General features: G+C 42.7%; 2 protein-coding genes across 2 annotated transcripts; both read left to right on the top strand.

Annotated features, from left to right (window-relative positions):
• Nucleotides 1-148: 148 nt before the first annotated feature.
• LOC124485552 (lactase-phlorizin hydrolase-like) lies at nt 149-8162 on the top strand. Its single transcript, XM_047047242.1, has 15 exons — nt 149-755; nt 1144-1214; nt 1308-1388; nt 1506-1599; nt 1831-1912; nt 2007-3460; nt 3647-3915; nt 4066-4356; nt 4463-4661; nt 5137-5339; nt 5508-5614; nt 5987-6118; nt 6275-6498; nt 6852-7088; nt 7333-8162. The coding sequence occupies exons 1-15, from the start codon at nt 149-151 to the stop codon at nt 7512-7514; spliced, it is 4233 nt and encodes a 1410-aa protein (XP_046903198.1). The 3' UTR covers nt 7515-8162.
• Nucleotides 8163-9078: 916 nt separating this feature from the next.
• LOC124485546 (lactase-phlorizin hydrolase-like) lies at nt 9079-18904 on the top strand. Its single transcript, XM_047047231.1, has 13 exons — nt 9079-9664; nt 10963-11654; nt 11766-12405; nt 12482-14038; nt 14379-14647; nt 14733-15023; nt 15818-16016; nt 16304-16494; nt 16655-16761; nt 16950-17081; nt 17556-17779; nt 18088-18331; nt 18691-18904. The coding sequence occupies exons 1-13, from the start codon at nt 9079-9081 to the stop codon at nt 18902-18904; spliced, it is 5346 nt and encodes a 1781-aa protein (XP_046903187.1).
• The last annotated feature ends 5008 nt before the right edge of the window (nt 18905-23912 follow it).

The raw sequence follows: 23912 nt of genomic DNA, 5'->3' as shown, positions 1-23912 counted from the left end.
CTCCTTATCACCTTATCAGCCATACAACCTTATTTGATGGACCTTCACTATCTGTTAGGTTTATGTAATGACGAAGAGTTTAAGTGAGAGTACAGTCCTCATGTGAGAGCTTCCTAGCATATACCTAGCTGCCATTACGCCGGCTAGGATGATGTCCCTGTTACAGGTTCTCACTTTTCACCTTCTGTTTGTTTGTGGTTGCTGGTGTCAAAAAGATGACAAGGACTTCATGCTACTGGCAGGACCCTTCACCACCCAGCTAGAGAAGGACGACAACCTGAATGTCTTTGACTGCAGTCGTTCTCTTCCAGCGAACACCAGAGACTACTTCCACCTCCTCCGGAGCAGGGGGGCGACTCACTTTAAAGTGCCCCTGTCCTGGACTCACCTCCTGCCCTCAGGCCTCCCCAGTCAGCCTGATGACGCTGTGGTGAGCTGCTACCGGACCCTGCTGGAACAGCTGGTAGACTCAGGCCTCCAGCCCCTGGTGGTTTTACATCGCTCTGCTGTGCCAGAAGCCCTCCGGCCCAGCTATGGGGGCTGGGAGAACCAGGGACTACCACAGGTCTTTGAGCAGTATGCTGAGTTTGTCTTCATGACGTTTGGTGAACTGGCTCGCTCGTGGATAACCCTAAGTCACCTGGAGGAGCTGAAGGGGGATGCGCAGGGTTCAGATCTTCCAACTCCGTTACAGAACGCCCTCCATGCCCATGCCAGCATCTACAATCTTTATCATCGTCTGTTCCCTGCTAACGGTAAGGTTTGATTAAAAAGAACCATGAAAAATACACACCTAGAAAAAAACGACAGTTTTTATTCACCGGTCAAGACCTGGCGTTTGAGACTAGTGTTGCATATCTACAATGTGTTTATCAGTTGTATCGCACAGCCTTAGCCTTCAACCTCAATAACATATGCATATTGCTAGGCTTATCTGAAGAGATTGTCTATAATTAAGTGTTGACATTACCATGACATTGTAATGTTTAGGGGCATCTGGGGCAAAGGGAGAGAGATCATTGTACATTACACAGATTTAATATTCACATGACAGCATAACTACATGGCACATACGCTTTCATGGATATGTTAAGCTCTTGTCTCTTCAGGTATGTACATGTTATGCATTTGCTTTTCTCACAGGGGGACGTGTATCGATTGTACTGAGCACAAGCAATCTACCCATTTTTTCTGAACATAAATCCACACTCAGGGTATGGACAAGATACACCTGAAAATATATATTTTGAGTTTTAATGATTTTGATAAGCAATATCTCATCTACTGTATATGTATTTCCTATTTAGAAGTCCCTAGATTTCCTGTCTGTGCAGATAGAATATGACTGCATGAAATCAAACCTGGCAGAGGAGCTGAAAAGGCTACAGGTAGGCTAAGCATCAATCTTTCGCTAATCTGCTATCATCCACTCCCCTTTCTAACAGACATACACAGATATTGCCACAGAAAATGATTTTCCTTGTTCTCACATTGTTGTTTTTTAGTGGACCAGTGGGAACATAGGCATTCTGATTTATAAGATGAATGTCAAGGGCTGTTCCTTGGACCAATTATATTCTCTGGGAAATGTTCTACAAGGTAAATCCAAAACAATATATTGGTGACCGTAAGTGGCAAATTGCTTCTAGTAACTTTATAAATCTAAAGTATTTAAAAATATTTAATTATTTAATCCATTATAATAATGAATAATATATGTGTATTGTTTATAATATTAAAGAAACACTATACATATCGATCTTTATTGTTATTATTATTAATTAATACAAAATAATAATACCATGCATATGTGTTGTGATCACATCACAGTTCTGAGTAACCAGGACCTGCCTATTTTGGGATGTAACATGGTGGACTTATTTAGTGAGCTGGTCAAGATGGACTCCACTAGGTAACAACTACAACCGTTTGAATGTTTGACTTTCTAAAAGTAGTCAGACAATCTCGTATATGTATTCTTAAACACATCATTCTTTTGCAACCAGTTTTTCAGATGAAGTCTCAGAGAGAGGTTACCAGAGCGTGTGGCAGAAGTTTAGAAACCAGGACCAGAGAGAACCGGACAGCTTCCTGAATGAGTCGTTCCCTTCAGGCTTCAAGTGGACTCAAAAGTTTCCAATCACTTTACAACAGCCCTCTTTACCACCATCGGTAGTACCATCCATATCCAAGGTTGTTTGGGAAAAGTTTTCTGGTCAGTCTAATTTTGAGAGGAAACTGTATCATTACGGTACTTTCCCAGAGGGGTTCAACTGGGGAGTGGCGTCCTCAGCCTACCAGATCGAAGGAGGCTGGAACGCAGATGGGAAGGGTCGTAGTGTTTGGGACAACTTCACTCAGAATTCTAGTAACATTCCTGGGAATGCTACTGGTGATGTGGCCTGTGACAGCTACAACCGTTTAGACGAGGACCTGGAAATGCTCAGGGCTCTGGAGGTCAAGTCCTACAGATTCTCTCTGTCCTGGTCCAGAATCTTTCCCAACGGTCTCCGCACTTCCCTCAACCAGAAAGGAGTTGACTACTATAACAAGCTCATTGACGGTCTCCTTGCTTCTAACATCACCCCCATGGTAACACTCTACCACTGGGACCTTCCTCAAGTCCTGCAAACCTTTTACGGCTGGGAAGATATCCAGATGATCAACATCTTCAATGACTACTGTGACTTCTGCTTCTCCACCTTTGGGGACAGAGTGAAGTTTTGGATGACCTTCAACCAGCCCTATACTATCGCATGGTCAGGATATGGTCTTGGGTTGATCCCACCAAATGAAGTGAATCCTGGGTATGGTCCATATAAAGTTGCTCATAACCTTCTGAAGGCACATGCCACGGTCTACCACACCTACGATGACAAGTACCGTCAGTCCCAAGGAGGCTTGGTGTCCATTGCCCTCAATGCTGACTGGGCTGAACCCAAAGACATCAACGTTCCTCGGGAGATAGCTGCTGCTGATCGAGCCCTTCAGTTCCAGCTGGGATGGTTTGCACATCCTATCTTCAGGAATGGAGATTATCCCGATGCAATGAAGTGGCAGGTGGGGAATAAGAGTGAGCTCCAGGGTCTGACAGATTCAAGGCTTCCAACTTTCACTGAAGAAGAAAAGGCCTTTATCAAGGGAACTGCTGATGTCTTCTGCATTAACGCTTACACAACAAAGATAGTTCGTCATGTGACCGCCAGGCTCTCTCCTGAATCCTACGACTTTGACCAGGACTTGGGAGAGGAGGAGGACAGTGACGCCCCCACAACTGCTATCAGTAAACAGAGGGCGGTAGCATGGGGCTTACGAAGGCTCCTCAACTGGATCAAGGAAGAGTATGGAGATCCGGAAATTTACATCACAGAGAATGGAGTTGCTACAGACACCAAGACTACTGTGGATGACATTGTCAGAATATTCTACTACAAAACATATATTGATGAGGCTCTGAAAGGTAAACTTTTAAATACTTTACAATTTATCAATACAAAAAGCTTGACAGTGTTATCAGTGTCACCTTTAGTGATTTTTACAAGGTTGCTGTCTGTTTTCTACCGGATAAAGCTGCTGCAACTGTTAAGCATTGTCCTACTGTCTTCGTCTTTTATAAACAAAGTTGCATGCTCTTATGTCTCCATAGCTCATAACTTAGACGGTGTGAAGGTGAGAGGATACACTGCAGCATCTCTGATGGATTCCTTTGAGTGGCTCAATGGCTACACCGTAGGCTTTGGGCTGTACCATGTAGACTTCACCCAACTAAGCCGTCCCAGGACTCCTAAACGCTCAGCGCTCTACTACAGTCAGGTGATCAGGGACAACGGCTTTCCCCTCACCGAGGATGAGAAGCCGCTGTATGGACACTTCAGAAAGGACTTCATCTGGAGCACAGCCACAGCCTCCTATCAGGTAACTAGTTAATTAGATCACTACAGGATATCAAGTCTGATGCGGTAATTACTAACGTCATGAACAACACACAGTCATTGTGTTGTTTAATCCAAGCATCTGGATCTAAAGTGTTGCCAAAAGATCCTTAACAGCGTTTTGTCTTTCCAGATTGAGGGGGGATGGAGAGCAGATGGAAAGGGCCTCAGTATTTGGGACAAGTTTGCCCACACCCCTCTCAGAGTTTTCAATGATGACACAGGAGACATCGCATGTGATAGCTACAACAAGATAGAAGAGGATGTGGCCATTTTGAAGAAGCTTAAGGTGACCCATTACCGGTTCTCCATTTCCTGGCCTAGAGTCATGCCTCAAGGCACCATTGCCCACATCAACGAGGCCGGCTTGAACTACTATGACAGATTAGTAGACGCTCTTCTGGTCGCCAACATCCAACCCCATGTGAGTCTGACAAAGCCTTTGCTGAATTTTGATCAACTATGCACACCTGACTGACTCGGCATCCAATCCTTCCTCCTTTTTTGTCCTGGTCTGATTCTGTGTACAGGTTACTCTCTATCACTGGGACCTTCCACAAGCACTACAAGACGTTGGCGGGTGGGAGAATGACACCATTGTTGACAGGTTTACTGAATATGCTGACTTCATCTTTGACCGCCTAGGCCACAAAGTGAAGTTCTGGATCACCATCAACGAACCCTACAATGTAGCCAATGTTGGCCATGGCTATGGTGCTGCTGCCCCAGGTAACAGACAGGAATAGGGAAGCAAATCAGTGGCTTCAGAAATTCAAATAGAACAAAATTCAGGCTGCTCAAATTCGAATGGAGAAATTCAGATCCCAATACTTTCAGCCAAATTTTGTGACTTTTTTGTCCCCCAAATGTTTTGCAACAAAAACTTGGGGGGCTAAATATTTCTTGCCCCTCCCAAAAATGATTATACTTTGGCTACAATGCCAAATTATTTGACTTGGAAAAAATTGGACCCGAAAAATTTCTGATGGCAATATTTGGGATGCTGCAATGTCACATCAAATTTTTCCAGCAAACCTTTTTCAGCAAATATTTTTGGGGCAAATATATTTTTGCCAAAACGTTTTGGGATCTTTGCTTTTTTTATCTTGCTCAGGTGTTGTCAGAAGTAGAATTGATGTAATAGATAACATATTCAAGAGAGACACAGTTCAAGTCTCTAACTCATAGCTCCACCTATGTGCAGGCATCAGCTTCAGACCGGGCACGCTGCCCTACATCGTGGGCCACAACCTAATCAAGGCTCATGCCGAGGCATGGCACATCTACAACTCCACCTACCGAGCAAAGCAGGGAGGCATCATCTCCATCACAATCAACTCTGATTGGTCTGAGCCTCGGAACCCCAACAAGCAGGAGGATGTGGATGCAGCACGGCGGGTCGTACAGGTACTGTGTTATGTAGAGATGTGAGAGGTAGCTACACACTTCCAATAACTTATTATAAAAAATAATACGTTTTCTGGCTGTGAGTATGTAGCCCTGTGTTTTCTGTTATCAGGTTGATTTATGTGTTTACAACATCTGACCCTTTCCAATAACGTGCTGTTGCTGCAGTTCTACATAGGCTGGTTTGCCCACCCTATATTCAATGGAGACTATAGTGAAACAATGAAGACCATCATTCAAGAGAGAAGCCTTGCTGCTGGCTTGAAAAAGTCTCGGTATGCAAATTATAATTTTAGCACCATCATACCTACTGTAAATGTCCTCAGACCAAAATTCGTCCAATATGAGCAATGTCGGCTAAAATAGGCTAATATACAAAATATTCACATGTTGATCTTGTTAAAGATTAGTGCCTAGAATGTAGATGGAGTATCTTATACACAATTCTTTTTTGTTATTTATGCATTACTAATATTTCTACCAAAAATGTGCTTTTATTTGCTTTGTTTTGTTTTGTCTGTGCCTTGTCATCTTTTCTACTACTCAGAAATCAGTACCGAATCATCCCTTGTGCTCCTTATAATAACAACGGTGAAATTAAGATGTTTATTTTAATGGTAGATAACTGTATCGTGGTCTTTCCACAGACTTCCTGAGTTTACCCCTGAGCAGATCAAGAGGATAAAAGGCACCCATGATTACTTTGGGTTCAACCACTACACCACTGTCCTGGCCTTTCCTGTGGCCTATGGGAATCTGCAGCACTACGATGCTGATAGGTGAGACTGAAAGCCTATGACCTTGTGCTTTTGACAACACACCTTAACTGATACTGGCATGTAGAAAGTCATTTTTATCAAAAAAATTTGTTGCATGATTACTGTTTGTTTTACTACACAGTGTATCAAAGTGTGTTTTCCCCTCACGTTTATCAGAGGTGCAGGGACAATCGCAGACCGTAGCTGGCTTGATTCAGGTTCCTCCTGGCTAAAGGTCTCTCCTTTCGGATTCAGAAGAATTCTTAACTTTATTAAAGAAGAATATGGAAACCCTCCCATCATTATCACAGAGAACGGCATCTCGGAACGAGGTCCTGTGAACCTCAACGACATTCACAGATCCCACTACCATGACAGCTACATCAATCAACTCCTCAAGGGTATCAAACAATCATATCCCCTTAGACAGAGGCAATAGCTCATATATATATATATATATATATATATATATGTAATACTATATATATATATACATATACGTATATATATGTTTAAATATAATAACCGTAAGCACCTTGATAGATGGACAGGAGCAATATAAACTTATCAGACTTTATTCCGTTTGTACAGCCTTTGTACTTCAATGCATTCATACAAGTAAAGTGAAAGAGAAATTACCTCCAAAAACAAGGATAACATGGATAATAATAACAATATGAGAAATGCTCATTTAAAAAAGTATTAGATTGTCAAAGTGGCAGAGTTTCTAATGCAAATTAATCCTTTATTTTAGCATATCTGCTGGATAAAGTGGACATTCGAGGATACACCGCCTGGTCTTTAATGGACAATCTGGAGTGGGCCACCGGGTTTAGTGAGAGATTCGGACTGTTCTATGTGAATCACTCTGACCCCAGTCTTCCCCGCGTAGCCAAAGGTTCTGTAGCTCGCTACGCTGCCATCATCACCTGCAACGGCTTTCCTGATCCAGCCCTGGGACCCCATGAGTGCCTGAACCCAAACCCCGAAGGTAGAGTCCCTGTTGGGACTGTCTTTCACACTAGCAACAAGCATTTGATATATTGCTGGTATTAAACCTGTACATGTTTTGTGTTTTTGTTGTAAGATGTAATAGTACACATATAGTAGACAGAAAGTGTATTTGTAATTGCTCACTGCACAGTTTGTCATACCAAACTATGCTTTATAAAAAACATTAAATGTCCCTGGCTGGTCAATAAATATCGTTTTCCTTCATTTTATTCTTGCTACAGGTACGATTGTACCTCCAACGCTCCCTACCGTTGTGAATGCTGTGAGTTTCCTGGGTATGGACCTGTCATCTGAAGATGCAGAAGTTGGTCTCTATGTCATCTTCTGTCTTCTCCTAGCGGCTGCTCTGGCAGTCTTCACCCTGGCCTACTGCTTCTTCAAGACAAAACAGAGGAACAAATGATCCAATGTTGAAACATTAGCGTTTGATAAAAGGGATACAGTCTATGAGAACAGTCTTCAAAAGAGTCACCTGGACAAGTTGGCATGACAGTAAACCCAGCTCATAGTTGTATTTGCATGTGGTTGGACTTACTTCATATCAATAGCAATGCATATTTAATAGTGGTGTGGTAATATATGGATTATTCTATGATACTTTCACATCAAGCTGGCTTGTAGGTTCCTTGCTTCATACTTAAGTAGATACATGTGGGACTGTGTGGGAACTGCTAAAACATAGAAAAGTATTATCAGTTTTCTTTGGTTTCAGGGATATTATGGTGGTGTGTAAAATAAGATTAGCATTTTGCCTTCTTACAAAGAAACATTTGGCTAAAACACGTGTGTCACCTTCTATTCGTTTTACATTTATGTAAACAAGAATCACAGTGATTCAGTATTAACGTTATTCAATCTAGTGCATATGTTTGTATGATTTAAAGTCACACCACACTTTTTGTAAATGTGTTATTGTTCTTGTATGTGCTTACCAAAGGTCTTATTAAATCACCAGTAAATATGCATCTGTCTTGCTTTGTCAATTAACAATGAATAATGCCAATGAACTCATACTTCCAACTAATACAACAGGACCTCACATGTCAAAATAGGTTCCTGATCTTACATTTAGTAGACGCTTTTATCCAGAGCGACTAACAGTAAGTACAGGGACATTCCCCCGAGACAAGTAGGATGAAATGCCTTGCCCAAGGACACAACGTCTTTTGGCACAGCCAGGAATCAAACCAAACCCCCTGTTTACTAGGCCAGCACCCTAACCGCTCAGCCATCTGACCCATCTTACAGGCAGATTTGTATTTGTATGTTTATTTAGTATGTACAAATTACTGCTGATTAACCCCATGAAGCTTATTTAAAAAATAATAAATACATTGTGTCATCACATTAATTGCATTTCTTCTATCTCTTGTATAATGACCTTAGTTAAGATCTTGGTTTCAGGGTCAGCAGTATAATTACCAGTACTATCACTACAAGATACACAACAACAGTGAACTGTCTTGAGAACCTCAAGAAAAACAAGGTCTCTCCTGCCAGTTAATCAGTACCTGGCATACACACTCCTCAACTGAAGAGAAGCTACGTTTGTAAGTTTGTGTGCTTTGTATTAATGACAAGCCACGCATGGTAGACTGGCACATGCTGTACATTGAGTACTCTTCATCTTGGGATGAGGGATGTTATATTACAAGACCCATTTTTCTTTAGCTTCTAAATGAATTGACATTCAGATCAGAAATGTATTATTCGGTTTGCTTATGTCACCTCCCTGCCTTTAAATGTTATCAGAAATAATATGGCCATTATAATCATTCCAAACACAATAAATCATCACAAAGGTCTATGGCCATCAAATCCTTATGAAATGATTTAAGTAGTTATGAAACCATGTAATGGTTATGAAACGTAAAGTTCATGTGTGAAAGTTCAAGATTGTAAATATCGACACTATAAAATGTGTGTGATGCATGGACTCAACAAACTACCCTCGCTTGTACACAATAATGTATCTGTGGAGGTTTCTCTCCCTTTACCTGCTTGGAATCTATAGCTGCCTTTGTTATGAAGAGAATGGAGAACAGCACTTCATGCTACTGGCAGGACCCCTCACCACCCAGCTAGAGAAGGACGACAACCTGAATGTCTTTGACTGCAGTCGTCCTCTTCCAGCGGACACCAGAGACTACTTCCACCTCCTCCGGAGCAGGGGGGCGACTCACTTTAAAGTGCCCCTGTCCTGGACTCACCTCCTGCCCTCAGGCCTCCCCAGTCAGCCTGATGACGCTGTGGTGAGCTGCTACCGGACCCTGCTTGAACAGCTGGTAGACTCAGGCCTCCAGCCCCTGGTGGTTTTACATCGCTCTGCTGTGCCAGAAGCCCTCCGGCCCAGCTATGGGGGCTGGGAGAACCCCGCTCTTCCCAAGATCTTTGAGCAGTTTGCTGAATACACCTTCCTGGAGTTTGGAGGGCTTTCCCGCTGTTGGATGACACTGAGCCACCTTGATGAACTGGAAGATGCAGGACTCCAAAATGCGCTCTACGCCCATGCCAATATCTATCATCTTTACCATCGCATGTTTCCTGGCAAAGGTGAGACCTCTCTTTGATTTGATGGATTATGTCTTGTATTTATCGCATGAGAATTATTTTGATCGAACACTGCAAACGTTCATGCATAACTAAAAGAGACTCAAGTGTTCTGCTTTTCTTCAGTAAAGATTTAATGTATAATCACAGTTATACAGGTATATTGAGGAGATTTATTGCATACACGTTCGAGTTGGCTCTTTGTAATCATGATCCTTATCTGTAACCTCTCATCAATCATTAACTGCTTAGAGCTTTCCATATCTGTTCATCTACAGTCACATGAATTACTACAGCGCTTACTACAAAGACACAGATATTTAGAGTCTAAAGCTTCATGAACGCATGAAAACAAGAACAACACCCACTACTGGCCTATTGTAGCCTCATATTTTGTCCTGTCCTTAAACTAAACTTTTTTTACAGGGGGGAAAGTATCACTAGGGGTGAGGGTGGATTACCCCCACATTCAGACCTCCATAGAGGTAAACATATTGTAGTGGAGTGTGTTAAGTTATAAATATACTTCATGTGTGTGTGTGGGGGGGGGGGGGGGGGGTATAGTGTCAAGTCACTAAACTTCTTTTCATCCTTCAATGTTTTATAAACAGCATATGGAAATAGTTTGGTTTTTATTAATGTAATTTCCAACGTTGAAAATGTTGCCTGCTTATGTCTGGAAAAAGGAGTCCTTAGATTTCCTGTCAGTGAAGGTCCAGTACAATTGCCTGACCACTGGAAACTTAGCACAAGAGCTGACGTATTTACAGGTACTCATTCTCTTCTGACTGTCAAATACAAACAATATCTACCTTGTAAAACTATACAGAGACTGTTTTGCAGCCATTTATTCAGTCACAAAGTGTATTCAGATCTACTGGAGTTGTATGTCTGATCCTAGAAAGCCAATGGACAGACACCCATTCTCTTGTATGAGATGAACGTCAATGACTGTCCTGTCAGCCAGTTCCAGCCTCCAACCAATGCTTTTAAAGGTTACCCTTTAACACACAAATATTTCTACACACACATACTTAGCAGGCAACATATCCAGAAATTGTTACTTTGAAAAATATTCTATAACTATTATTGGCGATTCATGTAGATATCACATGATAATTTCAGTTTTGAGAGATGACGACTTGCAACTTCTTGGATTGGACATTGTTGACTTGATTGGAAATCTTGACTTTAACCTGAAAAGGTAAGAAAACATCAGTGTTTTCACACCCTTTACCAGCAATACCTTCCTGTTCTTTCCATTAAAACACATTCCCTTTCATCTAGTCAATCAAACCCAGAAGATATTTCACACAGCACGGAATCAATTGACAAGATTACCTCAACTGTGTCCTCAAATTACCATGCAGTCTGGAAAAAGTTTCGTTCTGTTTCCTTAAATGAGAGAGATGAATTCCTGAATGAGTCGTTCCCTTCAGGCTTCCAGTGGGCTACTTCCAGTGAGTCCTTCAAGGTTGAGGGTGGCTGGTCTGAAGATGGGAAGGCGGAGACAATCTGGGACCGTTATGGCCATGAGAACAGAGTCTTTCAGAGTCAGACGGCTGACCTTGCCTGTGACAGTTACCACAAAGTGGAGTATGATGTGCACCTGCTCCGAGGTCTCCAAGTAAACACCTACCAGTTCTCCATCTCCTGGGCCCGCATTTTCCCCTCCGGCCACCAGGGGGGCCATTCTGAGAAAGGAGCTCTGTACTACGACAAGCTGGTCAACGCTCTGATTGAGTCTGGCATTGAACCTGCTGTCACCTTGCACCACTGGGACCTTCCTCAAGCTCTCCAAGACTGTGGAGGATGGACCAATGCCTCCATCATAGAAGCCTTTAAAGACTACGTTGACTTTTGCTTCTCTAGGTTTGGAGACAGGGTTAAGACATGGAACACCTTCAGCAGCCCCTGGGTGGTGAGTCATGCTGGGTATGGAATGGGACAGCATCCTCCTGGAATGAAGGACTATGTGGTCTCGTCATACCAGGTGAGAAGGTTGTAATGTGTCACTTTGCATGTACTTTCATGGAGCTACTCTTAAAATGGTTGTATTATCTTCAATAAACAGAACGTTTCATCTGGTTGGTTTCTTAAACAGGCTACTCACAACATGCTGAAGTCACATGCTGAAGCCTGGCATGTTTACAATGATGTGTACCGAATGCAGCAGGGAGGCAAAGTGGGCATCGCCCTGAACTCTGACTGGGCTGAACCTCTCGACCCCTCCAAACATGAAGATCTCACAGCTGCTGATCGTTACCTGCAGTTCATGCTGGGCTGGTTCGCACATCCCATATTTGTGAATGGAGACTATCCTGCATCGCTCAAGGCCCAAATCGAACAGAAAAGGCGTGACTGTTCCGATTCTGAACCTGCCAGACTTCCTGTTTTCACTTCTGCAGAAAGCGAACGCATTGCTGGGACGGCTGATTTCCTGGGACTGAACCATTACACGTCCAGACGAGTCAACAGCAGTGCTGGTGGCTGCTTCCCTGGACCACAAGCAGTGGGGGACTTCCAGGCCCATATTGACTCCTCCTGGTCAGCTACGGTGTCTGACTGGATCCGCCCTGTACCATGGGGTCTACGTAGACTACTTAGCTATGTCTCGTCAGAGTATCTAGGTGTCACCAAGGTTCCAGTCTATATAACAGGCAACGGAGTGCCTACAGGCAACACGCTCGAGGATGTAGATCGCATAGAGTATTTGAAGAGATACATCAATGAGGCACTGAAAGGTAAGTCTCCACCATTTGCAGCAGAATTCAACTTAAGTCTTGTGCTATGGTCACAGTTTATTTTTCTTATCAACAGCAATCCGTTTAGATGGAGTGGATGTGCAACGGTTTACAGTGCAGTCTCTGATGGATGGTTTTGAGGGGCCTCCAGGCTACAGTGAGAGGTTCGGACTGCACTACGTCAACTTTGGGAATCCTGACAGGCCCAGGACTTCGAAACAGTCTGCCTATTTCTACTCAGAAATCATTAAGAGAAACGGTTTTGCCAGTACAATAGGTTTTCCTCTTCCACTGAAATCAAACAAATTTACGACAACGACACAGCAATCTAATCGGCCTCCATCTGAAGTACCATCCACATCTAAGGTTGTTTGGGAGAAATTTTCCCGACAGTCCATTTTAGAGAAGAAACTGTATCATTACGGTACTTTCCCAGAGGGGTTCAACTGGGGAGTGGCGTCCTCAGCATACCAGATCGAAGGAGGCTGGAACGCAGATGGGAAGGGTCGTAGTGTTTGGGACAATTTCACTCAGAATTCTAGTAACATTCCTGGGAATGCTAATGGTGATGTGGCCTGTGACAGCTACAACCGTTTAGACGAGGACCTGCAAATGCTCAGGGCTCTGGAGGTCAAGTCCTACAGATTCTCTCTGTCCTGGTCCAGAATCTTTCCTGACGGTCTCCGCACTTCCCTCAACCAGAAAGGAGTTGACTACTATAACAAGCTCATTGACGGTCTCCTTGCTTCTAACATCACCCCCATGGTAACACTCTACCACTGGGACCTTCCTCAAGTCCTGCAAACCTTTCACGGCTGGGAAGATATCCAGATGATCAACATCTTCAATGACTACTGTGACTTCTGCTTCTCCACCTTTGGGGACAGAGTGAAGTTTTGGATGACCTTCAACCAGCCCTATACTATCGCATGGTCAGGATATGGTCTTGGGCTGATCCCACCAAATGAAGTGAATCCTGGGTATGGTCCATATAAAGTTGCTCATAACCTTCTGAAGGCACATGCCACGGTCTACCACACCTACGATGACAAGTACCGTCAGTCCCAAGGAGGCTTGGTGTCCATTGCCCTCAATGCTGACTGGGCTGAACCCAAAGACATCAACGTTCCTCGGGAGATAGCTGCTGCTGATCGAGCCCTTCAGTTCCAGCTGGGATGGTTTGCACATCCTATCTTCAGGAATGGAGATTATCCCGATGCAATGAAGTGGCAGGTGGGGAATAAGAGTGAGCTCCAGGGTCTGACAGATTCAAGGCTTCCAACTTTCACTGAAGAAGAAAAGGCCTTTATCAAGGGAACTGCTGATGTCTTCTGCATTAACGCTTACACAACAAAGATAGTTCGTCATGTGACCGCCAGGCTCTCTCCTGAATCCTACGACTTTGACCAGGACTTGGGAGAGGAGGAGGACAGTGACGCCCCCACAACTGCTATCAGTAAACAGAGGGCGGTAGCATGGGGCTTACGAAGGCTCCTCAACTGGATCAAGGAAGAGTATGGAGATCCGGAAATTTACATCACAGAGAATGGAGTTGCTACCGATAAAGCAACCACTGTGGATGACATTGACCGGGTGTTCTACTACAAAACCTACGTGGATGAAGCTTTGAAAGGTAAAGGTTGATTACCAAGCACAGTTGTGTTGTACAAACACAAAGCCAACTCAAATCTCAAGCTGGTTTTTCAGAATCTATTTTTCGATGGATTTTTCTCATTTGCTACAGTAGGCATATTTCCACAGTTATGTCAGTTTTTAATCCTTTTAAGCTCCATCCTAACTTTCCAAAATGAAACTTCATAGGGTCACGTCTGTAAATGAATAATATGTTAAATGTTTAGAAGTCTGCAACTAAAAAGTCAATTTTACTTCATATAGCATTAGGAATATATATATATATATATATATATATATATATACTCATAATGACAAATCCAATGCATTTGTCTCCACAGCTCATAACCTAGACGGTGTGAAGGTGAGAGGATACACTGCAGCATCTCTGATGGATTCCTTTGAGTGGCTCAATGGCTACACCGTAGGCTTTGGGCTGTACCATGTAGACTTCACCCAACTAAGCCGTCCCAGGACTCCTAAACGCTCAGCGCTCTACTACAGTCAGGTGATCAGGGACAACGGCTTTCCCCTCACCGAGGATGAGAAGCCGCTGTATGGACACTTCAGAAAGGACTTCATCTGGAGCACAGCTAGTGCCGCTTACCAGGTGAACTACAAAAATGATATTGTGAGCTTAATGGATGAGCTAACAAAACGAAAAATAAAAAAAACATCTCCTTCCTTTGTTCCAGATTGAAGGAAATTGGAGAGCACAAGGCAAAGGCCTTAGTATCTGGGACAAGTATACCCACACTGAAAATAAAATAGGTAACAATGACAATGGAGACATTGCTTGTAACAGCTATAACAAGATCGATGAGGATATTGCAGTGCTAAAGAAGTTAAAAGTATCCAGCTATCGCTTGTCCGTCTCCTGGCCAAGGGTGCTGCCTGATGGTACCAACCAACGCATCAATGAAGCTGGCCTTGACTACTACCGGAGATTGCTCGATGCGTTGCTCGCTAACAACATTCAACCTCAGGTAAAACATGCACACTTCCTTTTTGAAAGCTGTTCTTTGTGTGTGTGTTTTATGAGTAAGGACAATTTACTAAGAATGTCATGTTTTGTAGAGGTGGGAATCTAGTAGATTGTTCTGGTATCAGTACTTTACTTCACTATTTACTTTTTCGGACAACTTTTTACTTTCACCTCTTACTGTAAATTATTTACACAAATATCTGTGCTTTCTATTTCTTACATTTTTAAGACAGACTTGTTACTTTAGTTGTAATCTGAATTTGGTGACATGATCAATATTATTTATATTTATTGCACACCTTTTTTCATTTCCTGGGCTATCATGCACAGCAAACGAAAGCTTTGAACGAAGTTTGAAACAATGTTTTGAAAAAAGGTTTTGAGAAAAGGTTTCAATTTTTTTTTTCAAACAAAGATCTTTCTCCTCACCTCTCCTCTTTATTTTTTTTTTTATTTATTTCACCTTTATTTAGCCAGGTAGGCTAGTTGAGAACAAGTTCTCATTTACAACTGCGACCTGGCCAAGATACAGCATAGCAATAAGACACATACAACAGAGTTTTACATAGAATAAACAAACATGATAAGCACAGTAATTACAAATTACTCTCCTCTCCTCTTAATATTGGTGGAAAAGTATTTTTAAACTTGAGTATCTGTACTTCTACTTGAGTGCAGGATGTGTGTACTTTCGCCATCTCTGATGTTTTGTGCCACCTCGTAAAAGCTTAATAAACTCATTCTGTAAAAGGTTAAGCTCTAGTACAGCACTGTATTCATCACATTTTTATCAAGGTCACCCTCTACCACTGGGACCTCCCTCAAGCCCTGCAAGATGTCGGAGGTTGGGAGAACGAGACCATCGTTGACCGCTACAGAGACTACGCTGACGTTCTCTTCAGTCGCCTCGGAAACCGTGTCAAATTCTGGATCACTCTGAACGAGCCCTACATCGTTGCCCTACTGGGCTATGGAGATGGCGCATTTGCTCCAGGTGTGTGACATCATGACAATTTATTGGTGTGCTTGCTGTCAGCACACAAATGAGTTGCATGACTTCCCTTAGGAACTGTAACGGGAATTTGCTCTCATTGAGCCAGTGCCTTTATCCCAAGCACCATACAGTTCAGATAGGGATTGGAACCTGCAAATATGCAACTAAGTGTTATAACCACTTAGCAATACTGCCTTCTAGGAACTAATCAATCCAATAATAAAAGATTAGTTGTATGATTACTGTTGGTACAGTCCGTTGAGAAATAACTGAGACTTGTGTTTCAGGTATCACCAAAAAACAATATGTTGCAGCCCACAACCTGATCAAGGCTCATGCTGAAGCCTGGCATCTGTATAATGACACGTACCGTGCAGAACAAGGTGGAGTCATCTCCATCACCGTCAACTCTGACTGGGCAGAACCACGAAACCCCAACAAGCAAGAGGACATCGATGCAGCCACACGCTACCTGCAGGTATTTTAGATCACGTCTGCTAACATTCAACTTCATCTTGTTCCTTCAAGATTTCATGCTTCCACTTCAAAGATAATGATTACTGTACGATTGTAATATCACATAGTAAGTTATAATAAGTTATAATACTTATCCAAGTTTTAACAATGTCTCATTATAGTTCTTCCTTGGCTGGTATGCCCACCCCATATTCATTGGAGATTACCCTGAACTTATGAAGACCATCGTTCATGAGAGCAGCATGGCTGCTGGTTTGCCTCAATCACGGTTATATTGGGAACGATCACACACAAATTAATTTCCTGTTTTCTTTAAAGAGCATATTGTGAATAAAAGTTTTCATCAAGTTTTTTAACTTTTTCTTTACATTCAGAATGGCAAAAACCCCTAAATGCTTCAGTCTGTAGATCAGCTTTACGTTATGACCACTTCAAAATTCTTCAACATGTGTACAGGCTTCCTGAGTTTACACCAGCAGAGGTGTTGAGGATCAAGGGCACCCATGATTACTTTGGGCTGAACCACTACACCAGTGTGCTGGTGTTCAACATTGACACTGGGAACCAACAGGACTATTATGGAGACAGGTGAGCTGATGTAGCCGGTGTGAACTGGTGAAACTCACTCCTCAGGTATGTAATGGGCCACCCGCGTCAAAGAATAGCTAGCTTTTCTTTGGCGTAGCTGGTAGTGGTCGCGCTTGGCAAGTCAGAGGTGGTGTGTTCGACTCTTGGTCGGTGCGGCCAGATACCTCTGACGGAGTTTGCTTGCAAGACCACGTCCGTTACATACCCGTTACACTGACAGATTAAAGGTTTGTGTATTTAGGAAAGAGGATATGATTAATTGGATTTGAAGAATAAATATGTATTGTATTTCCATTCAATAACAAATTTCAATTTGCTAACAAAACACTAAAGTAACACAATTACAAAGGCCAGAGTATTGGACTTACGCTTGCACATTTTGCATTAAAGTGTTTTTTTCAAAAAAGTGTTGCGGGTCACTGTAGAACAGGTGTGATTGGTTCAACTTCAATACTTGTCTACCGGTGTGTTCAGGAGCACTGGAGTAATATCGGACCGCACTTGGATCGAGTCAGGGTCCAACTGGCTGAGGATCAGTCCGTTTGGATTCCGGAGACTCCTCAAATTCATCAAAGACCAGTACGGAAACCCACCAGTATACGTCACGGAGAACGGAATCTCAGAGAGAGGCCAAGTGAATCTGAATGACGTCCACAGGATCTACTACTATGAGAACTACATCAATCAAGCTCTGAAAGGTCAGAGCATTCTCCACTTTTTATGTACTATTTGTACATAAGAAGCATGTTCAGTGTAGTGAAGGACTGAGTGCATAGACGCAACTGTTGGTATTTGATGTACAATGCTTTGTAAAACTGATGATTTAGACGCTCAAACCGTTGATACATGCACGGTGAAGGCAGGGAGGCTGGACGTAACTTTGCCTGAGCCTAAAGTGTGCAAATATGTTGATGTAGGCAGTTACTCATACAGTACAAATTTGTTTTTATGCTGACATATTTTAGGTCTGTAAATGTTTATGTCTGTACAATTGCTGTTTTTTCAGCCTACCAGATTGACAGGGTGGACCTCAGAGGTTATACTGCCTGGTCTCTGATGGATAATTTTGAGTGGGCTGCTGGTTACGCTGAGAGATTTGGACTGTTCTTTGTAAATCGTTCGGATCCAAACCTTCCGCGCGTAGCAAAGAACTCTGCTTCTCGCTACGCCACCATCGCCACCTGCAACGGTTTCCCTGACCCTGCAGAGGGACCACACGAGTGTTTGAACCCTGAACCCCAAGGTAGGGTGTTCAAAGAAGAAAAATCTCTGATCAAGTCATATGTCACTATTTTTTTTTATTTTATAAATATGTGCTATATTAGTCGTTGTACTAGAAGGATTGATCTTCGGTTAGGTCAACAGTTTGATGTTCATAATGAGCTAGTGTGCTAACATTCTTTGCTGTCATATGTGTATTCTAAGAGTCTCTGTAAAAGAGGTGCATTTGACAAGTGTGTACATCATTGTAAAAGCAGCCATATTAAGCTTAGTGAGCAACTAATACATTTACCCACACCATCTTTGTTCATATGAATGCATTGTGGATGAACAGGTACTGTAAAGATTTAATTACAATGTTTTGTTATTTTATTTACACAGGTACCAGTTCACCCTCCACCTCTCCTCCCCCACTGGTTGAGAAGGTCCAGTTCCTTGGTTTGGACCTCTCGTCTGGCGATGCTGAAGTAGGTCTCTATGTCAGCTTTGGATTCCTCATAACGACCACCATTGCTGTCATCGCTATGGTGATGGGACTCCTGAAGACAAATAAGAAGATGAAACAGATATCAATGGAAACCATGAGAATGGACAGAATGTGAAGTCCACTGACGCCACATGTTGATGTGAACACTCACAGTGTAAGATTTATGTTCAATAAGCAGGTGCTTTTATCAATATTGACATGAAGGGGATTTGAACCGGCAACCTCCAGAATTGCAGTCAAATGCTTTAGTACTGAACCATACAAGTAACAGCAATTGGGATCTTTGGAGTCAGGTTTTCACAGATTGGTCCAGCCAGCTTGTACAACTTGCGATTTAAGCTTGGCAACACATCCTTTCAAAATGTTGTTAAGGGATGTAAGGCCAATTTAAATGTCATATTATTCCACACTGTGTACTTTCATGTCAAGCCAAACATAATGTTTTTTGTTTGTCTGTGTCGCATTTCTGATTGTGGCCCATGAAAAACCAGGTTGTGGTTTGAACCCACCTTGGTGAATGTATAAATCAAACCCTTGAGATTCACTGTCCTCTGAAATCACCCCCACAGTTTGAATGACATTTCTCACAATATTTTGAAGATTAATTTGTGTCAGTGTAAAACTTGTGTGTATAATATAAATAAACGGTACAGCTACTGTGTGTATCTTCAAAAATATTTGCTGTCAGTGTCATCTGTTGACCACCAGGGGGCACTGACACATCATTACACATCATTACAGGCAACCAATTTTCACCTACCAACGAACAACCAGACAAACAGGGATGTTGATCCTCCTGTAAGCTTGAAAGTATTTTGTGTGCCTGAAGAAGATGTTAGAGTTGGTGTACAACATGGCAACTCCAAATGTTCAGAACAACTAACAGTGCCTATAGCTTACAGTAAGACAACAATTATCTGCAGGTCCAAACTGCTTATACAGACCTTCGCTCAACAGACCTGTGGACAGTCTGTATTGCATTACATATTTATGAGACCGGATGTCTTACTCTAGATTATCTTTGCACTTAAAAGTCCAAATTATTGCATTTTCTCATGTTATATTAATGGTACAATCATTTCATTAATTTATATATGTCCTGTGTTTTCCTCATTGCCTTGAAAAATATGTTGTGTTGAAGATTCGTCATGACACAATGCTGCCCATGGTGAACACACGGGATAAAACAGTTGAACTGCTACGTTTCGTCAGCAAGACTACGTCATCAGACCCCAAACAGAGTAAAGAACATTGAAAAGCTACAGTGCAAGTACTGAGGGAAAACATGGCCCTCGTCAGGCCCCATACTTGGATCTCCAGACCTGTTTTTCAGACCAACACTCCGTCTCCACAGGAAGTGCGCGTTATCTCTCCACAGGTGGATCTTCTGCATGGCCTCCCCCTCAGTGGTCCCGCCCAGCAGGGGGTCCGGTCGATCCCCTCAACACCCTGAGCCGACAGACTGCTCCGACTCACGCAACGCTGCCAAACACCTTCCATGCAGGTTGTACGTTCACTCGCCTGGATAAACAAAGGGTACTTTTTTCCAGTACTTTGGGTATGTTTGCTTTTAGAACTGACATGCTTTGTCTGTGAATGTAGAAGATTCTTATTGTATCGTTAAGTGGAAGCAGGTGATATTTTTTCAAATTTTTTGTTGTTAAATGACCATAGATTTTTATCTTGCTTGGATAGCACATTGCACTCAAGCCATTTCTTAGTAGTTCTTTCAGGAACAATGAGAAAGAGTTGTGCTGGCCTGTGTGAGGGAGGGATAGTGTCTGCATGAGTCAGTAGTCTGACAGGGTTCTTGCAAAGCCTGTGACTGAAGAGATCGTGCACTACAGTCTATGACAGTATATTTGTGGCATTTGAAATTAACTTTTGTAAAATCAAACCTAAAATACCAACAATGAAACAAAGATCCTGTAGTTTGGTATTTCATGTGAAAATTAATGTGGTTACGTTATCCTGTGTGTTAAACCTCATGTGCCCCCCTGGGATGGGACAAGGAATGGGAGCCCCCCCCCCTCCCCCAGCCCCCCCCCCCCCCCCCCCCCTCCCCCAGCCCCCCTTCCCTCCAACCCCACCCCAAACCGAGCAGGAATATTTTCTTTTCAATAATGGCAATGTAATACTGGAAGAATGCTTCCAGCTGGGAGCCTGCGATCTGATCTACCTCTTAAATACACACGGCCTGTGGGCTTTGCTGTAACCCTCCTGCGCTCAGCACAGTGTTGATGCAGAGTATGTTTGTAAGTGCTACTCCAGTGTAGAGTACGGTAACTATATTTCAGACCAGTGTTTTGCTTTAACTGCTGTGCTGTCTGGGTGTTGACAGCAGAACATCTTGTGTGAATACTTACTTTTTATCAAGATATCCATAGTGGAATAATTTGATTTAGCGTGATCCCTGAATGGAAAAAGATGGATGACAAACACAGTACAGTGGATTTATCAGACCTGGTCCTATCAGAGCTGAGGCCTCACGCAGAAGGTGGAAATACAAGCATGTGCACAACAGTCTTCATGTTGTCACTCTACACATCAGAAGCTGGGTTCAAACATACTAGTCCCACCCAGTACCTTCTATGTTACACTTGATCCGACCAGAGACACTCAATTTGATGAATTTGTGAATTGCAAGCTCCTTTTCCGTTCATCTGACGTGCTAATATGATGGATTGAGGATGGTAAATAACCTTCCTGATGACAATCCTCACATTCTGAAGACGAAGTGCAAATCTTTTGACTGAAATCCTTTTCCATGGGCTCAGACAGGCTTGGCCCTGGGAACCTCTTGTTTATGCAAGCAAAGAGGGGAAAATGGCTTCGATTTCACAAGAAGAAACAGAGCTGTTCTCATTGTTTCTGTTTTTGGGGAAAGCAAGTCTTTGGTTTCCCTGGGTCGTACAATGTAGCTTAGAGTCATGTTGACCGCAAAAAGCCTCATGTTCATAGAGATGACACTGTTGTTGGATACAGATATGCTTCACAAATAATTCATGCAAAGGTATTAAGTTTGGTTATTAATGTCCCCTCATAGAAACTGGTTGTTAAATAAATCCCAGTGTAGTAGTAATTTATGTTACTGTACATTTAAAAGAAATGAGAGTGTGAGTATAAAAATTCTACAAAAATAGTTGTGAAATGCAACATGTGGCAACTTTAGAGATTTTGCATTTGTCAATTTATTTATTAAAAAAAAATCTGGGAAATATTGTAGGCTAATAAATGTTCATTGGGTTGTTGTTGTGTCTGGTCTCTGTGGCAACCTTGGATGTGGTCATTCAGGTTGGATAGCATGTAGCTGTCTGTAAAGTTTTACAAGGCTCATTAGTGAAGCGGGCACACGCAGTAACACACGTGCGGGTGAGGGGCGTCTGACAGCGAGAGGCCTGTTGTGTACAGCAAGTGGCCTCCAGCTCCACACCAGACATTTTACATCTACTCAAATGAAATGATTGTGAGTAGGAGTTTCTAAAACTGCCTTGGATAGACCAGTGACAGCATTAGTCACTGTCCATTTAATCAGATCTGCACATTGTTATGGTGGTTACATGTCTCAGCTCCTTGAGTTTGAAACCTCTGCTCTGGAAAAGAAACCCTGTTCGTCTCAGCACGAGAACAGCCCTGTAGCTCCTCCATCACTATTATCATCATGCTATTGCAGAATCCAATTTCTTCTTCACTCCCTTACACCGTTTTACTAGCTAAACACTGTGTTCGGTCTCTGTGTGGTTGGCAGTTTACAGGTCCCTACACAAAATAAAACTGGAGTGGAAACTGGAGCAGGAAATTGGAAAAGAGTGATCCCTGTTGTGTTGTGGGTACCACTGTGCTTTCCGGATCTTTCCTTTGAACACGCCAGTCACTTCTAGCCACCAGATGTTGGTTTGTCTAGACCCCTCTAAGAGTTTGAGCAAAAAAATACCTCAACGTTTTGAGTTGATGGAGGACGGTGTGGTGCTGATTTTGGCATGTCTGGATTGGTCATTCAAAGACCTTTGGGGGCTGTGTGAGTATTGGTGCATTCCCAAGGCTGGCTGGCTGGCAGGCTGGCTGGCTGGCAGGCTGTCTGTCTCTGGCACTTGCAGGGAACCAGCAAGAGCACCAACAGCTGGCGAACTGCCAACTGAATGTTTGCAGGATAAACAAAATGCATAAATGTTTACCAAGGGTCAAATACAATTTCAGCTTCCTGCGCACAACTGATTCTAACAGACTGAAGTCACACAGACTTAACAGATTTCCATTAAGAAACAAATACCTCAAGATCAGAACTCAGGTTTCAGCCCCACAAACATCATCTGAGGACGCATATTTCAACCCTCCCTCATCCTGTTCTAGTCAATATGTTTACGATACGTTTCCTGTATGCACCTTCCCTTCATGGTAGATTCCTTGTTTGTGTACACTTACTTGGCGACTAAACTTGATTCAGATTCTGATTCCCATCTCTCTTTTCTCTTCCCTTGTGAAGACAGTTGTGAACACCAGACTGTGCTGATTAGCATAGCCATTACATGGCTGGGTCATGGTCTGACATCCAGGGCCTTTGTTGCTGGGTTATTCAGAGAAATGATCTGTTTTATAAAAGGTTAATTTGGTTATTTGACTGATTGCTCCTGAAGAGCGTGGCTCTGATTGATTCCTTGTTTGTGAGAGAATAAATAGCTGTAACCTTTCAGAGCTCAGGAGAAGTCCCTGAACACACTACATCACTTAGCTGCTATTTGCAGAGATAGATAATTACCCCGGTAACATCAGCCACATCCGTCCTGATGCATGTGACACGCAAGTGACTTTGATATATCCTTCATTTATCTCACAGTGTGAGTAGACTGTTAAATCAAATCAAACCCAGCAGCTACCTTTTTCTTCCTGGTGAGCCTTTTCATGTTGAGGCGTTTAATCATGTGGATTTGACAATAAAACACAAAAGTACAAAAAGGTTTAGCCGGTCAACAAGTTAGTAGGAGTTGTAATGGTTCAAATCATTTGACACCACTGAACCTCATGCAATCAACCTGTTCCTCTGTTGTGTTCTCAAACGTTGTTTTCACGCACACGTTACACGAGACAAACACACAACCCAGCGGAAAACACGCCACCATCCTAGT

This window comes from Hypomesus transpacificus, chromosome 23 (genome assembly GCF_021917145.1).
Source record: "Hypomesus transpacificus isolate Combined female chromosome 23, fHypTra1, whole genome shotgun sequence".
Lineage (NCBI taxonomy): Eukaryota > Metazoa > Chordata > Actinopteri > Osmeriformes > Osmeridae > Hypomesus > Hypomesus transpacificus.
The sequence above is the reverse complement of the archived record's forward strand: the minus strand, read 5'-3'. Positions and strand labels throughout refer to the sequence as shown.